This window comes from Serinus canaria, chromosome 2 (assembly GCF_022539315.1).
Source record: "Serinus canaria isolate serCan28SL12 chromosome 2, serCan2020, whole genome shotgun sequence".
Classification (NCBI taxonomy): domain Eukaryota; kingdom Metazoa; phylum Chordata; class Aves; order Passeriformes; family Fringillidae; genus Serinus; species Serinus canaria.
The window spans coordinates 79,980,234-79,997,953 of record NC_066315.1 but is presented as its reverse complement, the minus strand read 5'-3'; the positions used below and the strand labels follow the sequence as shown (position 1 = coordinate 79,997,953).

At 39.1% G+C, this 17,720-nt stretch overlaps 1 protein-coding gene across 1 annotated transcript in view; it reads right to left on the bottom strand.

Moving 5' to 3' along the window:
- Window positions 1–3,377: 3,377 nt before the first annotated feature.
- DAP (death associated protein) overlaps window positions 3,378–17,720 on the bottom strand; it is a 55,804-nt gene continuing 41,461 nt past the window's right edge. The window contains exons 3-4 of the mRNA XM_050971564.1: window positions 7,895–7,937; window positions 3,378–6,176 (exon numbers count right to left, since the gene is read on the bottom strand). Of these exons, the coding sequence (XP_050827521.1) occupies window positions 6,057–6,176; window positions 7,895–7,937 (163 nt within the window). The 3' untranslated portion in view covers window positions 3,378–6,056. The remainder of the gene's footprint in view (window positions 6,177–7,894; window positions 7,938–17,720) is intronic.

Here is a 17,720-nt window from a genome sequence, read left to right as displayed (position 1 = left end):
ATTTAAGGCTTTACTTCTCTGATCACAGCTCCTGTTCATCATTGATTTAAGTATACCAGAAAGTAAAATGAAGTGTGCAACATTCCACTGGCATATTCCCCAGTCTGGTGATCTTCAAGAGACAGAGCCAGATGACCTTTATGGCCTCAGAGATACCATTTGAAAAATTAAATATAGCTTAAAGTGAGGTGCACATCTCATCCTAGATATAAGGCTTAGAAACAAAGCTTTTTTTTTTTTAATACCAAGTGAAGTTTTCAGTTAAATACATTAGGTTCACAAGTAAGCATAAAACAAGCTAAAAACATTATGCCTCTTTTCCTTCAGATCCAAACACTGGCACACTTGGTGCAATTTTACTCCAAAAGGCAGTATGTGGCTTCAGTCACACCTGAAACATGAGAAGATAATTGTCATTTCAGCTGCTACCATTTCAGCATACAGAAACAAGTGGCTAACTCTTGCTTTTCATTTTAACTAACTCCACTGTTCTGTATTTTAAAAGGCACTTCTGGTTTAAGAGAGAAGCCAAGTGGGTTCTGTTGTGACCTTGAGATTACCTCAGCTGGCCAGAGCATGGTGCTAGTAACACCAGGGCTGTGGGTCCAATCCTCCTAGGGGCCATTCACTCAGGAATTGGACTCGCTGGGTCCTTGTGAGTGCCTTCCAACTCAGAGTATTCTGTGATTTGGAAACTGATCTCATGGCTGAGCTCTCCAGTTCACTAGCTCCTCTGTGTGTAACAAAGTGATGTCACTACCCATCTTAACCTGGTACCAGATACCCAGTGACACCTGAGCAGCTACCACACATGGCTCATAAGAACCCATTTCACACACCTTCATAGCCTGCCACTTGCTTCTCTGCCAGAAAGGAGGATAAAAACCATTATGCTGAACCAGCTTTAGTCAGGACAATGTGAGACTATACTGAAGGTAACAGGATGTTACCTTACTGACACTGATGTGAGCTGCAGTGTCATTAGCAGCTAACCAATTTTCATAATCCTTAAAATCACTGTGGATTACTAATGCTTTTCTTTTTCTAAAGCTACGAGTGACCTATAGAATGCCAGACACTCACGTTTTCTAAAAATACCTCCAATGTAAGCTGGGCAGCAGGGATTATGTTACAGGGCTTCTTTCAAGGTCACTTGCAAGATCTATGCTTGCTGTGGCTTTAGTATCCTTAAATTCAGTTTTGTCACTGACAGCATTCTGTGTTTTGCAAAAAACATCAGCAACCATGCATGCCTGTGAGCTCCAAATAGTAATAAATTCCATTCCCAGAATGAGGTATCATACTCTTTTTTTTCACCTCTGATCAGCATTCTGAAGGGAAGGAAAACAGCCATTGCAATAGAAATTACTTCTTTGCTCACAGACTGCTTTGTCAAATACAATGCACTCCAACTCTCCTCTCAGGCCTCATATCTGAATGCTAGTGCTTCCATTTTAGGATTCAAGAAATAGTATATACTAGCTGCAGTCTCTTCTCTGACAGGGGATGAAGAAAATCAATAAAGGCACATTCTTGAAGGAGACCCAAAACCACAGGGACAAACAAAATACAAACCTCCACCTTCTTAAGAAACTACTTTTACTAATTTTATATAATAGAATCATGCACAGCACTTACCAAAGGTTACAGCTACAATGCTGATTTATTTTACCCATCTGCTGCAGAAATCCCATGATTTACTGTTGCAGACTTGACTCAGTTTCTTTTTGAGCCAACTAGTCACTATGATCTCCTTATCTGGCAGATAACATTAGCTGTAACCAGCTATATTTAAATGTCTTTCTCTTGTGTAAGGTTTGTGTGCAGAGAATTTAAATTAGGACAAGAGATTTGTCTTAATTCTTTACATCATTGCGGCCTCTGACCAGCAACATATCCCCCCGTTGTAAAAGTAACTGCACCCATACTGGCATCCCCACATTTTCTAAAATGCAATTATGTGTATTAATCTAGCATCTTAAGGCATTAGCTTAGACTTAAATAAATTTTAAACTAATTATACCCAAATCCGAAGTGGCTTACAAAGCCCACACCTCCCTCCCCTATGAAGATGGCGAGTATTCAGAATAAAGTTATTCCAAAGGGATTAAAACGTATGTCTGTCCATTCCCTTCACCCTTGCCTGGAAAACTGCTGGGAGTATTTTCATTAAACAGCCAGGAGCATACAGTGATCACACTACTGTGGAAAAAAGTACAAGCCTTCTGTTTCAAGGCACTGAGTTACAAAAGGGTAGATCATACCATTGACATAGAAGTAAATAATTTCTAATTACTAATAACATTTGCAATACTACTGATAACAAGGCCATGAAATTTGGAGTAACAATGGACAATGCAATCAACAGCATGCTCGACATCACGCACATGTATTGTCCCAAAATTTTAATGAAAGAAGATATCTTTTAAATAATGTAGCACAAAAAGGAGGCTGAGATGAGACCCTGTTGCTCATTACAACTACATGTTAGGAAGTCATAGCAATGTGGGGTTGGTCTCTTCTCCAAAGTAAGTGACAACGTAAGAGGAAATGGCCTCAAGTTGTGCCAGGGGAGGTTTAGACTGGATATGAGGAAAACTTTCTTCACCAGAATGGTTGTCAAGCTTTAGAACAGGCTTCCCAGGGAAGTGGTTAAGTCATCACCCCAGAGGTATTTAAAGATGTATGGATGTGGCTCTTGGGGACATGGTTTAGTGGTGAACTTGATGACTTTAAGGGTTTTTTCCAACCTAAACAATTCTATGATCATGTGAGTGCAGAGTCTAAGGATGAAATGCTGCAATAGTCCCAGGGCAGTAGCCATCACCTCTGTGCTGTATCACACACATTTGCTGCATTACATACACACTACACATGCACTAAACATGACATGCCCAAAGATCAGAAAGAGCCCAGAAACACTGCGGCAATTTCTCTGTATTCCTCAGCAAATCACTTGTGTTATGGTCTGCATTGTGTAAACTGCAGCTTTATGAAAAGCTTGCCACCTCTTCTGATTACAATACTTGCTTTTTCTGAAAGACTAGAACTTGCAAAGCAATGGAAAATGTTACATTTAGTTTTCTTTACCATCCTGGTTCATTACCAGGGTTAAATTCTCCAGCTTCACAGGGGCTGAGCGAGCATCTCCAATTTCACAGTGGAAAACATCTAGCTGGTAGCATCTACTTTTTATTTTACATGAGACTGGACTATTCAAAACAGCTCATCCACTGTGTCATAAAACTTCATAATAAATTTCACTATCTATAAAATGTTGATTAGTCATGCAGCAATCTGTAATAAAATCCCATAAATGCCAAAAATCTGCACCCTGCTGATTTACATTGCACTTACAGAGAAAAAAGAGCCCAATATCCAACTTCATGCTTTATTGTTGCGTTATTGCCACATTGACAATTACAGCAAATTTCTTTTGCAGTTATTTCAAGGTAACATCTGAACATCTCATGTGCTTATATGCTATTGCAACATATTTTAAAAGTATCAATAACCATCAGTAAGAAATCCAGTTCACCAGTTATGATTATTTTGGAAAAGGTAATGCTTTGGTAAGGACATCTATGTATAAACATGGATACCTCCCAACAATATATAGCTTTCATACAGAGACATTTTCTAATCATATAGGAATTTCTGTGCTCTAAAAGCCACTAAAGCTATCTTAAGAGCCATACTTCATTGTACAAATGTACATATCTATCTAAGTAATCAAAGACAAAAATCAAGTATTGTCTATATATGCTGTATATATTGCATTAATAACCAGGAGCAGTAGTTTGCAATTTGAAAGCATCCATGCTCCTAACTTTTACTGTCAGAATGGAGATGTGGTGTGGCTTTCAAAACCATTTTTACCTATTACAAGACATGGAGCAGAGGTACTCAGCCCCACCTCACCGTGTGCCTCCACACTGACGTTTAGTTTTCCACTGCAGTCAGTGGAGCAAAGAGTGACCCAGCTCATCCTGAAAGACTCTTCCCTTTGGGCAATGGTGCCATACCTAAGCTCTGCTGACTCTCCTGACTGCACCACCACTGACTACACCAAGCTCTAGGCACTGCTTCAGATGCAGGCACAGCAGGAGGCAAAGCTGAATCCCCCCCAGCTCCCCCTCAGGCCAGCAGGTACCAGAGGTGACAGCGATGATCTGCTCCATCAGTGACACAGCACACGGACAGCTACGGCGGCACCACCAACCACCTCCTGTCCCATGTCTGCAAACATTCCTGCCAGCAAATCATCTCCTGCACAGATTCCAAGAGGCTCAACCATGCTGCCCTTATGAATGAGTAGCTCAGCTGTGAATTACTTGTACACTCACAAGCAGCTACAAACAAGGCCTCTGCTGCACCGACATCAGAAGCAGAAAGGAGATTTGAAAAGTTATGCGTACTCTAATACAGAATAATTCTTACAAACAGCACTCGTTCCTTAAGGCAAGTATGGTTCCTCATCAAATTGAAAATAAGGAGTGCATATGTAGATTGTACATCCTTCCTTGGGTTTAGAATAAATATGTCCACGCATATAATTTGTAACACATCATTTCCATTTCAAGCCTACGAAGAGATGGAAATGTCAGGTCCCTTGCACCCACACGAAGTGAGTTGTTCCACTTGTGAAATGGGCCATATCTCCCATTATTTTGTTGCTGTTGTTTTAAATTAGCTACACGGGAAATAATTATTAAATCTACAGAATTTTAAAAAATAATAATTTCTAAACTTTCAGCACTGTTTTTTAACCATAAATGAACTGGTAAAGCCCCCAGTGACCTTAAAATTTCACTGATTTACCAGGTGAATGGCTGCAACATTAGCTCCCACTTTTTTGACATCATTAGAAACTTTATAAACCCAGAGGCTTTATAAACCAAAGGCTGTATTGTATTTATAGTCAGTTAAAAACAGAAGGACACTTTAAAATAGGTACAATGTATAAAACTTTTTTCCTGGTTTTTACAGAAGTTAGTTATGGAAGGAAAATGACAGAGCTAAGAGATTTTGAACTGAGAAATCAAATTATTTAATTACCTGGTAAAAATAAAATGATTGCTCTATTTGGAAAAACTTTCTTTTTACTCCCTCATATCACTACTGTATTTCAGAATAAGATGACTAGGAAAAAAAAATGATGTACAAAAGACATTGGATCATAAACATATTTGCTAATGGTACCGCTTAATTTCAAAAGGTGATCTCAAATTCTAAATTAAAAACAGGATTTTTGACCAACTTATTTAAAGTTCAATATGGAGCGTGATGAACTCCTTCAGCTTGTTATTGGAATATGAAATCATCACCTCAAAAATACAGCCCCCAGTGAGACCCATGAGATTACAAATGAGTTGTCTACAGCAGCAGTGTTCTTGTAATTCTGATTTCTCTCTCCTCTCCATGCCCACAGACCACCAGCAGGAAGAATCGCAGCAAGACTGTGCGAGTGCAAAGGGGTGTAAAGAAGACTCAGCTGGATCTCTGCCCACCTGAGAATGTATAGGGGCCCTATCATCATCTCCCTGGCTGAAGCCAGAGGGCACTGGGGTGTAATGCTGTAGGATACTGAAGGCTGCAAGGGTTCTAATAAAATCAAGACAACCACTGACTTCTATCTCAACACACCCAACAAACTCCCTCCAGACAGTAAAGGTACCAGCACAAAAGGGCTGCTCTTCCTTACTGGCTTAGCATAAAAACTACATTAACTATCTGCTACTGTGAGTCCACAACTAAAAGTACAAATTTAAAGCCCATTAATCACATTATTCATACTGAAATTTTTATCTTGGCAATAAGAAAATCTTATAAAAAAGCACCCCTGATCAACAAATACTCAATTCAGAATTTTCAATCTGGGATAACAACTGAACAATGTCTTCATTCTTATTAACCTTTGAGAATTAAAGTAAAAGAAACAGCATATTATTTCAGATGTCAATTTTACAGATTTGACAGTGTGAATACTAAAGGGTTTTTGTCTTCTCTTGACACCATTCACTGAGAGCAGGCTGGCAGAGATCCTGACGGGGAGCTCACTTGCGAGGCTGGTGGATGTGCTGTTTGACGTGCTGTGGGTGAGGAAGCTTCTCCACAGAAGGATGGGGCTTCTGATGAGCCACCTGAGCTGCAGCTGGAGGGAAGTCCTTATCACCCTGTTTGAAGAAAAGTTTAAGGAATTTTAAAAAGTTTAAGGAATTTTAAAAGTGTACTTTCCAGTTCAAATTGATGTAAATTTCTAAAAACTGTGAAAATCAGATGAAAAACAGTGTCACACGTTACTCTGAGGTCTCCCTGTACACATTCCATGTTTTTATTCTTATTAGCCAACTTCAAAATTTTTCTTATGCAAGCTTCACTTCTTCCAGTTACACACACTATCCAATAATGAGGTATCTTAACATGACCATAGGGGAAAAAAATCAAGATATTCCTATCTTCAGATGTTTGGTTTCCAAGAAGCCACTAGAAAAACTGGACTATTTTAAAACTAAGTTAAGGCAGCATGAAAAATACCTACATAAAAAGCCTGCTGTAGGAATCAGAGTTGTAGAATGGCCTGGATTGGAAGCAAACATGAATCATCCAGTTCCAACATCAATGCCATGGGCAGGGACACCCTCTACTAGACCAGGTGGCTCAGGACTCCACCCTGAGGGATGCAGTTAAGTCACCCCAAAGCCTTGTCTTTTCCAAGCTAAACAATGCCAGCTCTTTAGGAAGAAAGCAGGATCTAAAACAACTTATACTCAAATCTTAGGGATGGCTGGCTTTTAAGTTTAACACGCTCTTTTAACCAGGTCTGCTAGTGTTAGCTCTCAGGTGCTGCTGCTGGGCAGTCTCAGCCTAGGTGTAACCCATATGTCACCTAATTACCACTGCCATTTCTAGGGTCAGTCCCATGAGGTTTTCAAAAGCAACAGGAAACAAATACTATCAATGCTCAGTGACAGGGGGACAATAGTGAAGAACACAACTTCCCCCTTCAGAAAGTAGGACAAACATATCATATGCCAGAAATTCTGGGTATTCCACTGGCTCAAAGGGCAACAACCTCACACTGTTTTGTTTTGGTTTTTTTTTTAATCACAATGTTAACTTGTTACATTTTATAATTTCAACTCTACTACAACTTGCTTCCAGTGTTCAAAGATCTGCTCTCCTCAGACTTGACATTTTCTGTCTTCTCTCCCCTGATGCTGCCAATTGCCCATTCCTTATGGGCTAAGGAAAATGACACCAGCTCACTCTTTCCTATGGGATCTGATATAACCACAGCATCTTACAGTAAACCACACTACAACCCCCAGTGATGTAAGGCAATCACCACATGATGCCATGACAAAAACCCTGCCACAATGCACGAATTACTGATCACATGATTAATGGCTAGTTAATACTAAGGATTTACAGGTCCTGGCCTCTCTTAAAGTCCAGGGAATAACACCCTAAATCCCAAGTACCTCAAGGCTCATATGGCAGCTGAAACACAATATCCTCAAATATGTAACCTTACAGGCAGGAAGGCTGCTTCTCATCACAGAGCAAGCTACAGCAGCAATTTAATATGCAGCCACTTCCAAAGGAAATGAATACAGTAATATCTAGCTTAGATATAAAAAGATGATCCAATAAACTTAAAGTGCTAAGATTCAAAGAAAAACGGTGGAAATAATGTCAATGAATAATTTCAATTTCACACAAATCCAGAAAGAATGCTCAAAGGGCCTTACACGAATATAGAAAACACAAAGCCTGCTCTCACAAAAGAGGAAGGGGTATGAAAAAGATTAATTTTGCTCTGATTGGAGGTAATTCTGAAAAGCTTACAGTAATTTTGCTATGACTGAGAGAAATTTACTGATAATCTTACCCTAGCAATGACACCGGAGATGAACACCGCTGGCTTAGGTGGGCTGAAAAAAATAAGAGAGATTATTTGTATCACTTATTTAGAAGGTAAAAATGAATTAGAAGGTAAAAATGAAAAGAGCAATGAAAAAAAAAAAAGAGGCATTTTTGGAAACTGATTAATGTTTCAAACAGACAAGACAAATTTTCTCTTCAAATGATTGTTGCTTTAGAAGTACTTGCCTTAGTGGTACTTACTGCAGCCAAAACCAGACCTTTAGGTTTTGGCTGCTATTACTTCACAATGATTGTGATAGAAGTAGGAGGCTAGTCCAACAATACTGCTTCTTAAAGCTGAGTCTTTGTTTGCATTGGTTTCTTAATCCTCAAATTTTATACACAGACTGCCAGCAGTACTTCAGACTTAGTGTATTTGTATTGCACAATGACAACTGGACTGACTTTAGCTGGACTAAAGTCACTGCTGTGTTAGAGAATAAAATAAATTTCAAGTTTATATCTGTTAATCGAACAAATGAGGATTCTGAGTCTCAGAAAGAGCAACAGACTGTGCTTTGACTCACAGATTTTCAGATTTTTGCAGGTAGTCTACTCTATTACAAGAAAAAAGAAACATGTCTGCAATCAAACAAATATTAAAAAACATAAAGCCTTTCCTGGTTTCTCATTTGCAGACCCTCCATCCGCACCAACAGGAACAGACTCTACCCAGCCAGAATTCTCTGTAGCTTGGTCACAACGAGCCATTGGTTTCCCTGGGTCACTGATCTCCTGAACTGACCACCTCTACCTGCAGGCTACAGCACAGCCACGTCCAACTGCTCGCCTTGTCGGCACTGCCAGAGTCTGAATTACACCCAGCAACCTTAGTGCCTCTGGGGCAAGTAAAACCACACATCTGCATGGAGTCTGCAGAAGGGTTGGGACCTGCGGCTCCAGAAAATCTCCACAACAGAGGTAATTCTCCTGTAAGAGAACTATGTAACCTGAGGCACTAGAGAGGGAAGCAGAGTGGAGAGCTGAAGGTGTCCCTCCCCCGGAGAACATTTGAAACTAAGGACTCAGAGGAGGTCCATTAACCTGGACCACAAGAAGGGCTCTACCCTGAGATGTTACAGCACACACAAATCAAATGACTTATTAGAGGAATGATAGTGATTACTATGATGCACTTTACAACTACACAGCTTGTAAAAATTTATTAACATGATGTTGTGTGAAGTTAAGATAACAAGCAGCACAGTATTAGACTTGTTATAATGAACTCATAAATATTGCCTGAGCCCTGTTTAAGTCATGATATTGCTACTCAGTCTCTGAACAGCTTGGTTATTTAACAAGGCTCAGCATCCCTCCTAGAAATTTTTAAAAATTCAGAAAGACAAGGTTTGGAAAAAAGGAGAAAGGAACAGAGTTCTGCTCTAAAATACTTCCACGGAAGAATAACAGTGATATTTCCTGCCATGAGAAATAACATTTTAATAGCTGTATTAGACTTTTTCAATCCAATTTTCTGTCAGTACAAACTAATAACAAGCAAAGATCAATAGCAAAACACTTCCATTTCATTCTAATTATACTGAGCCAATTAGTATGTTGCAGTCTGCATGAGACTTACTGGATGCTGAGTAACAAACTCAAAGAAATAACTCTGACTGAGAAAATACAGATGCACTGCAGTGGCTCAAGGTACAATTCACACATTTACACCATGACATTATAAAGGAAATGAACATTAATGGGAAAAAAAAAAAAAGTGTGGCAATTTATTCTTCAACTATACGTGGAATCTGCCTTTAGTCACACTCAGAGAAACTGTTTTTTGCTTGACATTATATTATTAACAATACCGGATGGTGAAAAAGTCAAATCAGATGGATTTTTTAAAAATATTCTTAACATGACCTTTCAATGTTCATTATGCTTGGATGATGCATGACATTCAAATCAACATTTCCCCAACAGAGCCTGTATTTGCTGAATGTGCCATGAGCTGTTCACCAACTACCACACTGTATTACCTGCTGTGCAGTTCACAATTCTTACTTTAAAAACAAACGCAATGTTCTATGGCTTTGGCCAAAAACGACAACCAGAAGGAATCTCTTGCATAATGGTCATTTGAAGCACATCTTTTGCCACTGCAAATTACAAAAATCTGCTAGGAAACCCCAGCCTCCTGGTGAAAAGTCATGCTATTCACATTCACAGGGCCCAAACTTGCAAGTGTTAAGTCTCCCAAGTACACGATAGAGCTGGATATGGTTAGACTATTTGGCAGATTTTTGTATTTATTTTAATTGTATGTTCTTTTGTCTCAGGAATTAGGCTGAAGATCCTGTAAAGATCATTGTCATTTCCAGGTAAGCTAAAATCCAGTCTGAGGTTTATGCTGCAGATAGTACTTCAAAAGCAGCTAGCATGTCTTTATAAAGATGAAATTCCGCAGCACTATTTTCCTAGTAAAAGCTGTATTTTTCAGACACAAAGCATTTATCTTGAGTGCTATCACGACATAACATATGCAGCCTTGTTTGTATGCAGTGGGTTCTATGACTGTCTTTAGTTACACTGCCTTGGAAACAGGACACTGATTAGGGCTCTCCCATAGGTGTGTGGTAGGCACCCAAACACCTCACTTAGGGTTCACATGGCACATTCTAGGATAGTGCTGACACACAGAGAACAACCTAACAGGAAATCCGAGTTGCAAACAGTATCTACTCCCCAATGCAGCTGGAACAGTTTTTACCTTGACTTTCCCCCCTTGTTTGTCATCTCCATGGATTTTTGACTCAACTCTCCCTGCTCCACACTGGACTTCCAGCTTTTAAATGGGAGAACTAATGGGAATGCTGACCCAGCTTCCAGCTCAAGCACCTCTACCCTCCATCCACAAAGATCTTGCAGAAACCCTGGCATTTGTTTCTGGCTGCCCCAGGTTTCCATGATCAGCTGCAGGCACGCACGGTAATGAGGCTTCACCACGCTATTTAACTTGTTACACAGGAAAAATGCTTCACTCCTACAGAAGACATACCAGCTTAATAGGAAGCTCATTTCCATGTATTAATTATCCTGCAGCAGGGAAAAAGACCAAAAGCTGGCCAGAAATTGGAATGATTGAGTGTGTCCGTATTTATGTCCTATGTCAAGCCACTGGCTTTCCTTACATTTTTACTAGATCACATTGTTTCAGAAAAAATCTTTAAAAAAATTAATATTGTTCATTATCTTTGATGATCTATCGAACCAGAACCAGGCCAGAGCATATATAATCACACATCTATACTAATGAAGAATTCAACAGATCAGAGAAAGGCCTGGATAATCAGTCACTGATTCATGCTGTAATTTCATTCCTAATGAGAGAAATCTTTCCACAGATGAACTTTGTCATAATAAATTGAATCTCTACTGCCAGACTCCCAAATCATGGGCTTTTGTGGACCCCGATTAGCTGCCAGGACCATAACTCTGTAATTGCACTCTGAGACATCTACTGGGATTGCAGTGCTGCAACATCACTCATTATCTTTCCCAAGAACTTCCTGAAAATAGAAACAAAAATGGAGAACGGGCACAGGCTATCATTGCTACATTTATAAAACACTTTTAAGTGCTTTAAATTCTATTGATGTTTTATACAAGGCACAACCTACATTTCCAGTATTTTGTAAGCTCTGATGGTTTTTCTGAGGATATACTTAATCTGATGAAAATCGGTTTGACAGATGTTGTTTTGGAGATGCAGCATTCCTTTGTCTAGGCATCAGTAAACAAGAAAGCAAAAAAAAATATTTTCTGAAAAAACCTGATTTTGTTTATACATATATGTGCTTTACAGCTATTTAATGCCCATATTTATTTAAAGTTAATGAATAGTCACAGCTGATACTGTGTAAGGAACACAGTTTTGAGTTTGCCAAGACTGGTTAGTGTTTGTGTCAATACTTTCAGAGCAAATCCTTATTTTGTTCTAACATATGGAGAAAAAGAACACATCTGTTAAGATCTAAGTGTTCAAAGAACTTACCCTGATTTTACATGTGCAATGCACCTGTTTAACATCAGATTCTCTACTGGATTTGTCTTGACTGTTCAAATAGAATAGATTTCTATTATTCCATAATACTTAGCTCAAATAGGATCTTTATCTGACATGGAAGGTAAATCACAAAGAAGATGAAATAACTTGAAAAGATCATTAACTAGATGAAACGAGGCATTAATAGTACTAAAATCTTGTGCCTTCACCTCAGAGGGATTGGTTGAACTGAGGTATGACAGACATACTAAAAAGACAAACACAGTGACACAGGAGTCACTGTGAAATCTCCAAGAGGCCACAGAACGCACAAAAGGCAGATGAGTATTTATCCAACTCCATTAAAGCAGAGAACCTGACTAAATCATTTTTCTAATTCAACAGGGAAATTTACAGTTAACTGTATCTATAAATGCAGTGAAGGTGTGCACAGATGTGCAGGGGCTGTGCACGTATGCACACAGAGATGACACAAATTCACAGCTGTTTCAGAGTGGTCCCAAATGCAGAACAAAGCAGAGCACATTGTCATAGTGGGGGGGAAAACACCTGCAGCCACTCTGGTGTTTGGTGTACCCAAACTACCTACTGCATCCCTTATGTGATAGGATGGAATGGATATAATGCTGGCTTCCAGCAGAAGTTTGAACAGCAGATCCAAACCAAAGGGCTCCATTCAGAGTTGACAAAACCAGGAAACACCCCCAAGCATTGTTGCTGTCCACACAAACATAAAAACTCCTAAAATGGGAAGTGGGTCTCACTGCAGCCAGACAGTGCAGAAGGTGAGTGCCCTATGTACACTGGCGATCAGAAAAATCAAAATAACATACCAAGACAAAGAAAAAATGAGAAAAAGCAATAGGAAAAATAGTAGCTCACAGTATACCTCTATTAAAATATGGTATGCAGACCAGGAACACCATTAGTGAGAGCAAGAGCAAAAAATATAGATGGAAAAAATAGCTGAGAGAGCACAAAGAACCCACATAAGGAGACAGCTAAGAACTCTTAGCATACAGTATACAAAGGAGTAGGTAATATTGCTCTCTACACTATAAGTAGAAAGTGTCACTTGCAGAAGACTAAATTTAAGATTATTAATAGCAGATGCCTTTAAAATAGAATTAAATGTAGAACCTCCTGAAAATAAGGCATCAATCTCAAAATTTCCACTACACCAACATTCAGAACAGGTTAGCCTACTTTAAAAAGGACAAAACTACATAGATGCAAGGCTTTTGTTAGACTGGATGATTTTTTTGGTCAAAATATGTTAGACTAAAGTTAAATCATTAAAACTGCATTAAACTAATCTTCTAGATGGAATTATTCATATTTATGATTAAAGAATGGGAATGATTCATATTTATCTTTTCATATTTGTGGCAATTAATGGCATATCTTAACACTGGTGATCACCTTTTGCTCTTTTAAGTAAGCCTGGCAAACAGATATATGGAATCTATAAATACGTGGTTTTCAAAGACTTTGGAACACCATCATTTTTAACGACCCAAGAATAATGCTGGAGTTTGTGACTTGATGTTGTTTCCTTGATTTAATCAAATCATCCACTAGCATGTACTGTGACTCATAGCTGGCCTATAGCTGTGGAAAGCAAAGGAGCAACTTCTGTGACAGGCATGGAGAAAGCAAAGGAGAAATTCCTGCAAACCAAAGAGATTACAACACAGCACCTGCAGCTACACCCAGCTCCCTGACCCTTCAGGCAAAAGTAGCACACAGACAGCAAACCCTTGCCCCTCCAGCACCCCAAAACAGCAAGCACTTCAAAAGTGAGCACTGCCACTGATCAGCTTGCCTTTATTTCCCTGCTCATCTCTAAATAAACACCATTCACTTTCCTCACAATTAACTTAGGTAAGCAAAATGAAAACCCTATATGAAATACTATGATCTGTAGTTACTCATTGATCCCCCCAACTGCTCCCTAATAAGAGCAAGTTTTGTGGGGTTTTACTTTTTCCTGGCATGATATCCACTCCCTGAATAGGTTCCCCAAGTATTCTGAGCACAATTTCCTTTTCAGTCAACAAAATTTCATACTTTATTACTGCTCTTCTGTTTCTGCAATTGAAAGTATTGTGCCCAGTTGTTCAAATCACTCACCTTAATCTTCAAGGTAGTTTGTATTTTCTGGTTATGAAACATGAACATTAACTAGTCTTAGTTTCCATCTAATGCTTCTCTAAAGATGTCCAGATATGTCATTACACGGGTGCTTATTTGAATTTACAGAGTTGCCTTTGATTTTGGCATTGTCTGCAAAAGTAAATTCCAAGATGATTAAAACCACACTGAGATGATTAAAATCACACTTCTCAGCAACAGAATAACACTAACAAGCACCCTGCTCATCAGCTTGCTTGAAATAACTTTCTATTGGTTATAATACATTTAAGTTATTCATTTTCTGGACAGAAAAGTAACAATTAGTCTGACTACCAGAGGGAAATGTTTTAGCTGATTGCATGGGGACATACAGTATCTGATACTCTACGATAATTTATTGTGTTGAGGTCATTTATCTGTCAAAGCTTTTAGATCTTTAAGATCATCCACAGGATGGCACTGTTGAACCTCAGAGTCTCCTGAAGGAGGGAACAACCTCAAAAACATCCCGGTGCTGCAGCAAATACTAAAACAAATCAAAAGCAGCATTTCCCCTTGCTGGCAAATCTTGACGAAACAAAGTGCATACACAAATACACACGAAATTCTTACACATACCTACAGGTGCTACTTTGGGATACATCTTTCCTGTCTGCATGTCTTAGGCTGTGCCCTGATACACCCCAAGAGAATGCAATGCCCTATAAGAAAATATTAATTACTGTTTGTTTTGCTATTCACATACTAGCAAATCGGGTCTTCTGATCTTTTAATGAGGTGGTAAATGACTGGCCATTACATTTAATAGCAACTGATTGACATTCATTATTCTTACATTCACTATTAAGGCATTGCACCATATGGCCTGATTAATCTCACCAGCCTCTTATTCATCTTTTGTTTTAGTTCATGTATAACCTATATAAATAAATTATTTAAGAAAGAGATCCACCATCTCTTATCTATATTGTTGTACATGATATTGCTATCAGAGAATAAATTTCTCTTTCAAGCTGCCTTCTGATCACAAAATGAAGATTTAAGTATCTCACCTTTTCCACAGACTCAGAGGATTTAGAAATAGTCCACAATTCTCCAACTGCTGGTTGATTTATAAAGGTTCCATCCTGTTATTGCAGTATCTCCATTAGCTCTTAGTGAACACCAATGACCAACTTTTCACATTCAGCTACTGCAGCATTAGCCCACTTAATAATCTGTAACTACTTAACTGTGGAAAAAAGAGAGCTATGAAAACTGACATAAAGTAAGTAGTGCTTAAATGGTGATGCAACTCCAAGGAAACTACAAAATAAGGAATGAAATAGGGTAGACTTCAAGCATTTGCAAAATTACCAAAGACCGTAGTTCAAAAGGGAGAGAAGACCAAATCTTCCATGTGTTTGTCAGGTGCCGAAGTGCATCCCTGTGCACATTCCTATGACACCAATGCACTTCCATGCTGAGAATATCACGAGCATGGGCCTGCACTGCAGTGTCTTGGCTACAGAGATGTAGGAGCCAGTTGAGGCACTGTTGTATTCCATCTCTCAGCAGATGAAAGATGGAGTGCAACTGGAAGAACAGCATGATGCTGTACTAGGAATAGAGGATGTCAGTGCAGTGAGAAAAACACAAGAAGATAGAAGCTGAGAAGGTGAAAATCTTATCATTTCTGCCCAGGTGAAGCTGTGTTTGTCTCAGAGCCACACAGCAGTGGCCCAAAATTTCCCAGCCTTTCCCGTTAAGAGTTCATAACCTGAATCTTGCTTTCCAGTGTTTCACAGTATTATCCAGTCAGTAGATGTGCACCTTTCACTCTCCTACTGCTTTGAGCAATTGCAGTATCATTTGTTATCCCCAAAACCAGTGCAGACATGAAGTCACATATGCAGGTGTCTGCACATGCATAAATACCACATCACCTTCCACAGCCATGCAACTGCAGTGGGGAGCCTTCTCAACCCAATTTTACACTGTGCATTCTAAATGGTTTCCATTCTCCAGTCGCACCCTACTGTTACGTGAAGCTCTCCAAAGCAAATGTCTCTGCCCATAGCACAAGGAAGTTCTTGACCATTTCAATAGGCCACTTCTGCGGAAGCTCTGAACACGATAAAGGATGCTGTTGGAAGGTCATGAAGATACTCTGGTAGTATCCAGATGCCAGCTGAAGATTGTGTAAGCTGACTGTTCTTAGCCAAAAACTTAGTTCAAACCCTGCCAAAGTTATTGACACAATTTTCCCTATTCTCCAGTGGCAAGTGGAGCCATAAATCATGTCATCCAGACACAGCGAACATTCTTTCAGTACGCAATTTCTTATTCAGAGCTCACATAGGAGCAACAGAAGATAGAATTAAGAAATGTTTTTAACTTAACAGCTTACTTCTAATAGCAAGAAACCCCCTAGTCCCTAATACACTTAGCCCAGATAGGTTTTTACTGTGACACAAGACAAGGAACGAAGTTCTCTCAAAAGGATTCAGACACGGGTGCATCTTCATTTAAATGAACTTGTTGAAGTATAATTTCTCCACAGAGAAGCTGACCTCCATTGACCTGAGAGGAAGCAACCACTTGATTCCTCTACTACCGTTACTGTGCCTGTGCTGAGAGGTGACAGTTGGAAAGGCAGCATCATTTTCCATCTAGAAACATCCAGTCCCCTGAACACTACCAGAACAGGCTGCTTCTTCCTTCCATATTAATCTTATGGGTTCAATCTGGAAGGTCAATATCAGATATTACTACAATCATCTGCAAAACTTACACTGTCAATGGGACTGGGACTTGGTGCTATGAAAATACACAGAAAATAACCTTCAGGAAATCAATATCAATGGGATTCAAAGCATTGTAATCTGAAGGATGTCAAGAGGAGTTCTTAGACACTAAGCTTTCACTCTGTGTGAAATAAATGTCTAGCTTTGTAAAGTGATAATAGAAGCCATGACAATTCAAATGGATAACAGATCAATGTGCTGTTAAATCTGAATATAGTATTAAAGTAGTACCCATTCATTTAAATGGGATGTAGAAATCTTAAAGCAACTACAAACTCCTGAATGTCAATACCACTAGTGATTTTTCTGTTAATCAAAGAAGAATGACTGCTACTTTTCTAGTTCAATCTCTTAGATCTGCCACTTCTTGGTTTTCTATTTGTTTGAATGGCTTTAGTAACAGCAAAAGCAGTTCATTTCCTTAAAGAAGCACCGTAGCACCTGCAGGATGGCAGCTGACTACCTGGCAGCATTACCTTCTACCATACAGAGCAGGGTTAGACTACATTTTTTCTGTTTGTGATGCACATCTTTGTTTCTTCACTTTGCTTCCATGGGACAAATAGGCCAGCCTCTCTGAGGAATGAAAATAAAACATGCATGCACAGACTCAGCTGAGCTTACATTTATTAAGCAGCAGCAGTACTAGTGGTACTTTATGCTGCGAGTTTGTACTAGTATTTTATACTGGTCATTTCCACACACAGCACAACAGAAAAGAAAAAAGATGCACTAAAAGTTACTAATTTTACTTTATCCACTACCTTGTGGGACAGATCTGACTAGAGTGCTGCCTAAAGCTACATTTCTGTTCTTCCAGCTGAAGGGTGTCCCCAGAAAGAACACAATTTTTACAA